The sequence below is a fragment of the Protopterus annectens genome, chromosome 9.part0, assembly GCF_019279795.1.
Source record: "Protopterus annectens isolate FY-2018-M chromosome 9.part0, PAN1.0, whole genome shotgun sequence".
Lineage (NCBI taxonomy): Eukaryota > Metazoa > Chordata > Ceratodontiformes > Protopteridae > Protopterus > Protopterus annectens.
The window spans coordinates 1,713,107,614-1,713,120,184 of NC_056743.1; the positions used below are offsets into that span (position 1 = coordinate 1,713,107,614).

At 38.4% G+C, this 12,571-nt stretch overlaps 1 protein-coding gene across 1 annotated transcript in view; it reads right to left on the reverse strand.

The window, feature by feature from the left end:
• The window catches only part of LOC122812228 (intercellular adhesion molecule 5-like), a 469,151-nt gene that overhangs the window by 328,131 nt on the left and 128,449 nt on the right, over positions 1-12,571 (reverse strand). Inside the window, exon 3 of the mRNA XM_044084581.1 lies at positions 11,311-11,622. Coding sequence (XP_043940516.1) covers positions 11,311-11,584 — 274 coding nt within the window. The 5' untranslated portion in view covers positions 11,585-11,622. The remainder of the gene's footprint in view (positions 1-11,310; positions 11,623-12,571) is intronic.

The following is a 12,571-nucleotide window of genomic DNA, read 5'->3' on the forward strand; positions in this document are numbered from 1 at the left end:
TAACACAGGTTATGTCACAACATGATGGAACAATGAGTCCTCAAAGTAAGGAGAAACAGGTGAATTGGGAGACATCTGAAAAAGAAATATGGACATGGGAAAGAAAAAGAGATTTAATATGGTACAATATTTATGCAAAGGAGAAAGCAAAACTAATCAATACAAAAAAGCAGTACCAAAGATATTTGAAGAGAAATACAGACAAAGGTGTCCAGATATGAAAAATGTCACAATACAAAAAATAAGAAAACAAAGGGGGAAGTAGAAAAGAGGATAAATAATAAAGAAGTTAAAGAAACAAACTGAAGATATGGATTACCTGCGAAGTGAAATCCAAGACTGGTAATGTCATAGTATGATGCAACGAGTCCCCAAATTAAGGAGAAACAAGAAGCATCTGATCATTTACCAGATGAAAATACTCTGGAGCCTTCAGTAGAAAAACAGTACAAAAGTTCATTTGGATTTGCACAACAAATGCAGAAAATGAAACAGTGTCAACTTTGATACAGTCAATGTTGTATAGGCCAGTGAGTTCCGATATGAAATAGCAATGAATGACCCAGGATGCAGCAGAAGAGAATGTGGCACAGGGAGATGTTCTAGAACTTTCTGCAGAATGCCCACAGCAAACAAAGAAAATGCTCTCAGTTTAGAAGAAAATGATGTAATGGAAGATTTTCCTAATTTAATAAGGATGATAGACATATTAAAATCACTGAAAGAAATAGATTACAGAAAGTCAATAAGACCCCAAATGTTAGAAGACTGATAAAACAAATGAACACAGTAATCAAGACTGTTAACAGAAATCCATGTGGGATAACAGAAATAAATAGGATATATTACTGTGTGGCTAAAATAATATTAGATAAAGTTTCACTGCAAAAAACACAGAAGTGCAGTAAGGGAAAGAAAGGGAAGAAATGAAATGCCATCATAGAAGCACTGAACATTGAAAACTATAGAGCAACTAAGACAAGATGGGTCACCGCTAGAAGAGTATAGCTGAAAGAACAGATCAACAAAAGTACTTAGAAAGATAGACATGATGAAAGCAATGTGCAGTATCAGAACAGACCAGGATCCATCATACACTATTGCAAATAATAAACTAAAGATATCAGCACCAGGGCCGGCCTTAGCTGAAATGACACCCTAGGCGAAGTAGTGCTCTGGCGCCCCTTAAGCCCCACCCACACCATACTCAAGGAACACCCCTAAGTGAGCCACGCCCACAGGTAGGTCACTCCCACATCTTGCATTTTTTTAAATGCATGGAAAATCAATGAATGCTTTGTCATACTGTAACAAAGATATCCCTGTAATGTAGTTAACCTACAAGTGAAGTCTTAATAAACCTGCTTGATCTGTTCCTGCAAGTGAATTCTCCTTAATAAACCTGCTTGATCTGTTGCTCCTTCAATATTTTATCTACAGTCATGACACAGTAATAAAACTGCTTTTTACAAAGGTCATTGATGTTTATGCATAGAACTTGTGTCATTTACTATGGTGTGCATGACTTTGCCTAAAATGTTACACATTAATTACTGCATACCCTGATGTGTGCTTCATGCTCTTCACAGGTCAAGTCAACATACTTCAATGTCAGCAACACAATGTGATCTGACAAAAAATGTCAAAAATCCGGATATTGTGGAAAATCAACACCAGACACATGCAAGTTGCAAAATGGCTATAGCGTGACACAGTCACTGAGCACTGCATGATTCATTGCCTTGTTACCTAGCTTGAACTGGTCAAATTAAGTAGCAAATTCCACAAAAGTCTGTCATACCTCTTCCGCTTCAATACAATTACACCACTGAGAATGCAAGCTGGCAATATTCAATGAGTCTGCCTAGAATTTGCTTACAGAAACTAGTTTTTAATCTATCAAACCTGCATTAATTTACCTACACATGCAATGGATGCAAGCAACCCAAAAATGTGATTTTTGTGCATCCATTCTGAGCAGACTGCTTGCTTCTGCCTCACTACATCTTTTTGCAAATTCAGTCACAGCAGATGCGTTACATGTATCAATCATCTGGTTGTTTTTGTTCACATTCCCCACATAACTAAGATGCATGTTGTTTGATATATTAATGACCGTTCTGTGCTTTTTACAGTACAGTATTTTCTATACCTCAAACTCATGAGGAACCTTTGAAGATGTACTCCTTGTTCAGAAAGTACTTTTTCCATCTATAACAAATAAAAATGTTTACATATTGCCTTGTCCAGAGTGTTTTAGGCACAACATTCTTCAAAATCACTTTTCCTGACCCACCTCTCATTTAAAGACTGATCTTCACAGAATCCTAACATGGTCATGCTTTCCAAGTTATATTCTTAAGTTTCAAATCCTGTGCTTATTTTCGAAAATGTCATTTACTTGCTTTAATGCAACTACATTCCAACATATTCCCTCTTGTAAAGTGTATTCTCCACCCTAAAAATGAAAATTATCACATAAATAACACAAGACGTAGTTGTGTTCCTCTTCTGTGACATTTCTATACCATTTAACTTTCTCACTGTACCAGTGTTGGGTTTGAATGAAATCTCACACTTTATTTTCTTCCTAGCTGTTCATATCATGTAATGCATCTTATTTAAAGTTTTCTGGCCAAGGAAAAGCCCATAGAGCAAAGATTCACAGCTGCCTTCATTCCCTTCCAAAAAAATCATAACCTACTAAGATTCTGAGGATTCATAACTTTTACTACAAATTGAGGGCAGCTTAAGCAGCTAGAATGCTGAAAGTGCTAAAACCTAGATACCACTGATAGAACAAAACAGTGGCTAAGACTAAGTCCTTGACCTTCCAAGTTTAGCAGTCGATTCCTAACTTTACAAAAAATATTTAATCATCATTTTATAGATGCAGAGAATATTGTTTCTTTGCAGGGTGTTTAAAATGTGAACATGAACGGCCACTGAAAAATTCCTGAATGAGAAATATAAATGCAAAGCTAACATTTACTGCAGGGTATTATGATTTCACATTCTGAGCACACCAAGCCAAAAATAAGTGGGGGAGCAAAGTCTTCAAGTTGTGGATGTTTTTAAAGAATGCAGTCAGTATTGCCAAAGATTAGTTTAGTAACAAACATTAATAGAAGTATAAGAATTCAATTCAAAATGCAGTTCAGTAAGAGTTATGAAACTAATCTTTGGCAATACTCACTGCCTGCATTATTTTAGTCATATCTCAACAGTGGCACACAACAGCATTTTGAATAAATTAAAGTGCATGCATGCATGCAGCATGCAGCATGCTACATTATTTTCTGGCGAGCTGAATTATCTTTTCATAAAAGTAGGTTTTCCTGACCCTAAGATAACATTTAAAACATCTGCAGATAGTTGGTACCTGAGCCTTTATTTTTATTAGTTACTTTGTTACCTGGCAGGATTCATGAGGTACAGTTGCTGAGAAGCATCCACACTATACATCACCTTGTGAGTCTTGCCAGGTAAGAAAAGAACTAATAAAAAGAAAAGCCTAGAATTACCACCTGCCTGCAGATGTTTCTCTTCAATGAGCTTCAATTAGCGTAAAATGAGTGGAGCAAATATCTAATTTGGTCCAAATTACGTAAGATGACTCACTTGATTTGTATCACTAGCAAGTACTCCCATATCAAGAAGTTTATTTAAACAAGATCGCAATGAGAAACATATACATGACACTGAGGACACATGGAAAACTATCACTATAAAAAACAAATCACTAACTCACTCCATCACAAACTTCTTGCACAGCAACAGCTCCAGCACATATTCACTTCTCTTGGGGGGAAAATACTGTATTGATGAGCAGCGATGCATAATCCATCAAAAGGGGAACTTCTTAAAACCCTCATAGTTCTAAAAGACAATCTAGCTACATTTAAATGAGAAAAGGGGAGAACCAGATACAGTACAAACTACAAATGGACCATATGAAGGTACTACCCATCTTAGATACACTTAATTAGAAAGAAAACATCACAATTTCATATATAGCTATCCTCACTTTCTTTACTTAAACAGACTGCCTGGTATAAGAAAATACAAATGTATCATTTCTTTTCAGTGTCCCAGGGCAGTAACTCCTCTTCTACCCTAAGTCACTGACAATTTCTGCTCGGGCTTTTACTTCATATACAAACACAAGCAACCTAGAACTATATAGTCTCTGAGTTATGTAGACAAGTGATTTTAGATAAAGGATGGTGATTTTGATTTCAGCTCATAAATTTACATTTTACACTGTATGCAGTTTTGGAAAGAACAGCACCACAGTACAAATTACTGCTGTTAGCACTCAACCTCAAGTTTTGAGGTTCAGTCATTTACTCTGGTTGCTCTCTTTCTGGAGTTTGCATATTTACATTTGTTTCCACAGCAAAGTATCATTAATATGTATGTACCTGTGCCTAAATGTCAGAGAAAGCCCCTTCCACCCACAGAATGACAGCTTTAATTTACTATGACTAAAACAGAATGAAACAGCATTGTCTAATTTATTGTATCTGCCTCACCAGATATTAAAATGACTATTCTGACTGACTGCCACTGATTATCAAAATTCATTGAATTCAGCCTTTGGCCAACTAGAATTGATTTGGCATTATTAGATCGCCTATTGCACTCTGACCTTCTTGAAATTGTGAATAGGACTGAGGACTGAAAATTTAAAAGCAAACACTGCAACAAGCCTTTCCAGTCATATGCCAAAAATGAGTCAAGATTAATGAACTGGACAGAAGCTTTACAGGCAGTAGCCTGAACCACTCAATCTGTCTTCTTCATACTGTTTCATACTGTTTACAGTAACAATCCCACAGAGAGCCATTGCGACTAGTTCTGTTTTCTATTATCCTAAGTTTTCTTAAATGCTTTAGTGAAGCACAACATTCAATAACATGGTACGTGCTTTTTACAGCTAAAACGTTTTGTTATGCCGTCATTTAATCAAGAAGTATGCCAAAACAGCCCTGTATGCCCAAAAGTGTCAGCAAGATTATACCTTTTATTGGAATGTAGTTTAGCTCCCTAACTTCACTTACCTTAAGCACACAAATAAAAATCCCAAATAAAACCACTCTTTGTCCGCCCACGTGGTCGAGAACCAAGTTGCCAATTCACGCACTTCAAACATCCAGGGGAAATAAAAAATCCAAAAGATATGCCCGCCTCTATTTCATTAATGAAAAAAGAGATGAGAGGCGGGCATGATTAAACTTTTATTATATCAATTGGAGCAGCAGCCAGGGACGTCAGTGGTATAAAAGTATCATTGATTGGATGCTTTAATACTGACTGATCACATGGATGCAGGGGGAGGGAATGGAAGAACACAGCAGGGAACGGTGGTTTCTGCTATGTGCGAATTATGCTTTGGACTGAGGAAGTGGGGGAGGGCGCAAATGCTACAGTACAGGGCGGAGAAGTGGAGAAGAACAGATTAAACTTGCGCCCTTTATGAGGCCGGCCTGTATGGCGCCCTAGGTGGTTGCCTAGTTCGCCTATGCCTAAGGCCGGCCATGATCAGCACAGACAGAAAATTTTGAAGATATGTAGATAAATATAAAGGAAAAATAAAAAAATAAGCAATACATTGATGACCCAAAAAGGTGGTATAGAAAACTGGGAAACAAAACAAAAGGAATAGAAACACCACAAAAAAAAAAAAGAAGTAATAGACACGTTTCAGAAAATATTTATGAAGAACCTGTAGAACATAACAAAGATGCTGTATGGAAAGGAGTAAATAAAGATTAAGAAGTTCAAATGTACAGGATGTGAAATGGGATGAAGTAATAGAGAAATTGAAACAAAATTAAAAAAAGCTCCTAATGGAAAAGCCAAGGCCCGGATGCATTACCTAACTTCTGGCTGAATGCATTAACTTCTTTACATGAACATTTAGCTCTGAGTAAGAACTACTTATATACACATCCCAAACAGACCACCACCTGGTTAGCAACAGGAAAAACAATACGCCTCCTTAAGAGTAAACCTGCAAGCAATCCTAAAAACTGTAGACCAATAACTTGCCTTCCAATGATGTGTAAACTATACACTGGAATTGATACCTACAGAGTTTATAGTCATTTAGAAGAAAACTCAATCAAGGCAAGAGAACAAAAGGGTAACAAAAGAAAGCTAAATAGAACAAAAGATAATTTTTTGTTAAAGTCAGAATGAAGAATTGTAAAAAGGGTAAGAATCTAAGTTTGTTATGGATAGATTACAAAAAAGCATTTGACAGCATCCCACATTCATGGATAAAGGAGTACTTACAGATGTATAAGATACACCCTACATTGATCAATTACATTACAGTGACCATGAAACAGTGTCAAACGTATTTGCAGCTAAGCCATGATAAAGGACAAATTATTATCCCAGGGATAACAATTCAAAGGGGGATATTTTAGGTTGACTCTAACCCATTAAGCTGTCTACTTGATTAGGTTATATTTAACAATTTGGCTCTCAGAAAACAACAAAGTGTAAACACTTTTCATATTCTTTTTGCTGTTGTTGTTGTTGTGTCTTTTGGCTTATCCCGGTTAGGGGTCGCCACAGTGGAACTCCGGTCCACTAATGTTTAGTAGTGGATTTTTATGTGACGAATTACCAGCCCTGATGCACAACCTTCAATGAAGGCACACCCATTCACGCATGCCTCCACACAGAAGACGCTCTAGCTGAGAATCGAATGCAACAACGTCTTGCTGTGAGGCGACAACACTACTGCAGCACCACTACCGCAGGTTATATTCTTTTTGTGGATAGCAGTAAAGCTGCAGCAGAAATAAAATACCAGTCTGGGACAGGAATGTGATGTAAAGGAACTTGAGCAGTAGGTTGGGTATAAATATTTGGGAATTGATGATAAGTCCTTAATAAAATATGAACAAATACAATCATAACTCAGGAAGGATTATTTTAGAAGACTAAAAGTAATACTAAAAATAGCCCTAACATCTAGGAACAAAGTCCAAGCTATGAACCAATTTGCTTTTCCTGTTCTAACTTACAGTTTTGGGGTGACTCACTGTCTCCAAAAGATATTGGACCAGTTGGATAAGAAAACAAGAAAAATGCTTCACACTTATCAAATGAATTATAAAAATCACTGTATGCCAACATTATATATTCCTTGTACTGAAGGAGCTATGAGCTTTCTCGAAACTGATTACATGCATAGATCTGCAATTGTATGACTGCATATATATCTGATGACTCCATCATAGCCAAACATAGTGAAAGCTTTAAAACATGAGGAGAACAAGTCAAAGATGACTTCCCTGCTTAGTCCAACAGAAGCATATCGGTGTCACGCAGGAATGGAAATCAGACTAGAAGCAGACAAAAATCATGCAGCATGTGAATGTGCCAAAAACGAAAGAATATAAGGAGAAGGATAAGATGAAAAGGTAAGAAATGTGGGAAAGGCATAAATATAGTTGCTAGTACAGAAAACTCCTGGAACAACCTCATGTCAATCATGATCTGATGCAGGAGTTGTTAAGGAGAGGTGAATTTAAACCAAAAGCTGAAAGGTTAATATTGACAGCCCAGAATAGTGGACTACATATATGCTAGGTTACAAAGGCTATTGAACATGTGGAAGAAACAGATAAATGCAGTTTCTGTAAAACAGAACTAGAAACAGTCACACATCTTGCTGCTGGGTGTGATACACTAATGTCAATGAGCCTTTGCACTGAAATTAAACCCAAAAGAACCTTGTGAAGAGTGTTGGCACTGAGGAAAGCCCAAATGAAAAAATGTTATACAGAAAGTGATTTCTAAGTAGACTGGAGAAGTCTCCCATGTGGACCCCTAATACTGAAGTACCAACAAGTTTCAGTTGTATAGAAAGACACCATCTAGGGTTTTTCATGATAGCAATGACATGCTCTTCAGTATAATGACAATTATGAACCAAAAATATATGATATGCAGTTTGAAGTCATCAAAGTTCAGAGTAAAACAAAAATTATTGACTCCCAGTAGTACCAGAAAGAGCTGGGAGAAAACCCATCACAGTGTCTTGTGTCCCTTTAAACAGTACAGTCTGATCCTGTTCTAAGATAGCCATGTATATTTACTGACTTTACTGGTGGAGCCTTTTCTGAAGCAGTACCAATGAGTTCAAGAATGTGACCAAAGATGATCATGTTTAGAATCCACAGATCCTTTGTGATGATTCTGCAAGCTGGGACAAATTCAGAGAGTTGTCCTATCATTTTTCAGTTCTAAATTGTAGGCAGAACATTTGGGGGGCTGCCGTCATCATATTGTATCACTTTACCACTAAATGTTAGACCAAGACTTAGTCTGGCCTTCAGGACCTTTCTTGAGTAAGGTGGAGGCTACCTCCTGTTTTGAGGTTGATATGGTCTAGCACAGGAAGGTCAAAATGGACAGGAAAGGTATTTAAGGCCATTCACAGAGGTGAAGGGTTGTTTCTTCTTTAGCAGGCTAGCAGAAAAGCACATCCTCTCAAAAGTAGGTATATGATGTCATTCCTAATTTTCTCAATGACTGAAGACTGATGTCTCAGACATGAGACACACACTCCCAAGGCAAAAGTTCTTCTCAATGTATGAGTGAATAAACATTACTGGTAAATACATGGTATCCCACAACAGAGGCATGTTCTGGGTCTTGTACAGATCATTCTTAAGTCCATACATGGATAGGTCATTAAGTTTATCCATCATGTTCTTCACTAGGTGTATCTGGGAATATGACTGATAAGATGAATAGCTGAGTGCCGTTAGCATGGTAGAGGAACAAACTGTCCTGCCACAGCTATCCAATGATCAGACTTCTTGTTCAGCAGAAGAATGGCAAAATGATGTGGTGTTTGAAACTAAACCACATAGTGGTTATCCTTGAGATGTTTAGTGTGGAGAGTTGCCCACTAAGGTGGTGGCTTGTAAAGGCCATCACCCTTTTTCATGCCTAATGGGCAGAGTCACAGTGCAGCCAAACTGCTTCTACAATGACTGACTTCATGGTCAGAATGACTGAAGGTTATTCAGGCTTCTTCTCTAGAAAAGTTTCAAGCCTTTCTTTGGGAAGGGAGATGCGTTAGATGCCAGTCCAAGCTGCTTCTCAGTTAGCAATAGGGCATCTGAAAAGTAGGGGTCATTTATAAAAGATAAGGGTGGAAGGGTGAACTTATCCCTGTCCAGAGATGTATCATGGTCTAATGGGACCCTAGGTAGGGTAATAAATCAGGGCCCTGCAGCCCTTCCCCCACTCCCACAGACCTACCCTTCCAGCAGCCATTCCAGTGTACCATTACTTGGCTACTTCTAGCTACACACCTATGACCTGATTAGCATCTCACTGATTGCTGTTAAGCTCATTAAATCAGATTCAGCATTAAGCTTCAATAATCAGAGAAGTAAAATGCCATCAGCAAAGAAATAATAACCATATATAGCTCCCTGAGACACTGCAGGGCTTAAGCTTCCACAAACAGCAGTGGTTCATTCTGACTATAGAGTATAAATAGAGAATAGGTTCATAAGTTCATAGGTGTGTACTAGGCTAATGGCCTTGGAGCCTATACAAGCCTAGCCCAAGAAGATTCCCTGGCATCATGCCGCCCAAAGTTAGTTCCCAGTACCCCTGTCAAACAAGGCCACTGAAGTGATTCCTAGGGTGAACTTCCTATTGCCTACCCACTCGTCAAGATTTCTCTTAAAGCGGGCCAGTGACGTGCTCTGCTTGACGTGAATGGGAAGTTTCTTCCAGAGTATGGGAAGTCTCTGGGTTAGGAACCTGTCCCTCCAGCATGTTCTGTTTATTGTGGTAATGAGGTTAAGGTCCCTGGAGCATGTAGAATGGAGGGATTGGGATTTCTTTAGGTGTAGCATATCTATCAGCTCTGAGTCAGACATGGCTTTGTAGGTCAAGCAGAGATCGCCTCTTAGTAGGCGATAAGAGAGAGAGTATAGCTGGAGTTTTTTGTCTGTCCGTATAGGGCATGTGTCTAAGGCCTAAGATCCTCTTATTGGGGTAATTTTGTGGCCTTTCCAGTTGTTGTAGGTATCTAGTGAGGTACATACTAAATGGAGCATTGTATTCTATAATAGATCTAATGTGGGATGAGTAGAGAGAGATTATGACCTCCTTCATCCTGGATGAGAAACCTTTGGTAATGAGATGTGCCACATAGAAGGACTTTCTGACTACAGTGGCAATATGGTTATCAATGGAGAGGTTTCTGTCAACCTGTGTCCCCAGGGCTCTTATCACACTTTCGGTGTTTAGTGGACTACTGCCTATGTGGTTGTTCATGGGCACTGAATTTTTCCCAGAGGGAATGACAATGCACTTTTTGGCATTGAGCTTAAGGTTATGGTTCTGGCACCAGTCATTGGTGTCAGTGAGGCCTTTTTGTAGAATGTCTACATCAGTTGGAGAATCAGTAATGGCTCTCAGTTTGCAATCATCTGTTAACCTGGTCAGCCAGAGTCCCTTTGTGCTGGCTTGAACTTCATAGAAGTAGATGCCAAACAGGAGAGCACTTAGGACCGATTCTTGTGGGACACCATTTGTAACTGGTCGGTAGTCAGATTTGGAGTCCACTACTTGGTTCTACACTGGGTTCTATCAGTGAATACTCATGAAATTCTTTGTATTGATTTTGGCTACTTGCTGAAAGGACTATTCTCAAGTAAGAACTCATTAAACAGGCCTTACAATTAGACTGATAGCTAAATGGAAACAATTACTACCTGGTAAGTTATCCAGATATATATTAGATTACTGCCACAGAGGCCAGCTGTCTCTTTGCAATATTAGCAATGTGGGATCAAGACTGGATTGGGACCGCTGGTGGGTTCAGCCAAGACAAAGGCCTGACAATGTACTTCGGAATTCCTGCTATGAAAACTTTGTGGATGGTTCAAATAACTGTTCATAAGGTTACCATGAGTTGGTCATGACTAGATGCCACTGAGCACATACACTAAATACATGCTCACAGAAAACCAGATATATAGGTATTTTGTATGCATACATTATCTATCTGTTAACTTGATAAGTATGTGCATGAATAGTGCACACTTGTGTTTCTCTAAAGGCAACAGCAAAATGTAAAATGTTTGCACACAACTAGCATCTTAACCAAGGCTGATTTCTTAGTAAGTAGTATACATGCTGCATGCTATCATGGGTACTGATTGTATACATCTAACATGTCTTACATTGTTCATTGCTAAAATAGGTTGAGGCAACATATTTTAGAAGAGCTAAACTAGATAATTATTAAAATCTTACCAAACGTTTTCAGTGTCACTGTGGATGATGCACTGTAGATGCCGCCATGAGGGCGCAAGTCGAGTTCTGCTAGGCAGGTATAATTCATCCCATTGTCTGCTGTTTCAGGAATTATAGAGTATACCACATGAAGTATATTTCGTCCTGCAGGACCGATGTAATGTGGTGCCGCATAAAACGTGATATTGCTCCTTAGCAGCTTCACTGTCAGGTTACTGACTGGGTGAACATCTGGAACTGTGCAGATCAGATCATATGGCTTGCTCACTTCCATTACAGGTAGAGGCTTAATGAACACAGCTTCTGGAGGAGCTGCAATACAGAGTTTGTGTGTTAAGAGTGCTTTCCACAAAAAGTAATCACACAAGCTGCATTCATTTTTCTTTCCAGATACAAAAGCAACACAACAAATCAGTGCATATTTAAAAATAAACAGACCAAGTATATTTTATCAGCTAGCACCCACTGAGTCTATACCCATTTTGCTACAGTGGGCTAATAGTTTGGCTGCTACAGACTGTACAGTTATACTGAAGCAGAAAATGACAGAGCCTATGCTGACTTCTGAGGTTAATGTAGACAACCAATTTATTCTGTGCATATGTGACTCAGACTGATACTAGTTTTCCATTATTTATAACATCCTGGTCAATATGCAGGCTGAGTTCTGAGCCCATCTTGGGATATTTGGATTGTCAAACACAGGCTGGAGTACTTGCTTTGTAGTTTCTGTTATGCTGTGAATTTATTTGTAAGACTTTCAGAAAAAAAGCAAGCTGAACCATCATTATGGGAGGAAGGCACAGCACTCTTTCAGAGTCAGAACCATCCAAAATGTTGAAACAGCCATCCTACATGTCACTGACAAATGTAAAGTGTTAGAATTTGAACTGAACAGTGAGCACTCAAAGCTGAGCTCAACATAAATGGTCACATGTGCATGTGTGTGTGTGTGTGTGTGTGTGTGTGTGTGTGTGTGTGTGTGTGTGTGTGTGTGTGTGTGTGTGTGTGTGTGTGTGTGTGTGTGTGTGTGTGTGTGTGTGTGTGTTTGTGTGTGCGTATTTGTGTGGTTACTGCTTTTAGGTTTACATCTTCACCTCCTCTTGGATAATAGAAACCTAAAACAGAGTACTGTATGTACATTACATTGGAGAAAATAAAAAATCATGTAGATGAAAAAGTAACACAAAATCTACAAATATATTTTTTATTTAAAAATCTGATTTAAGAGTTATTTCTAGGGGTAGCTTATTTTAAATGT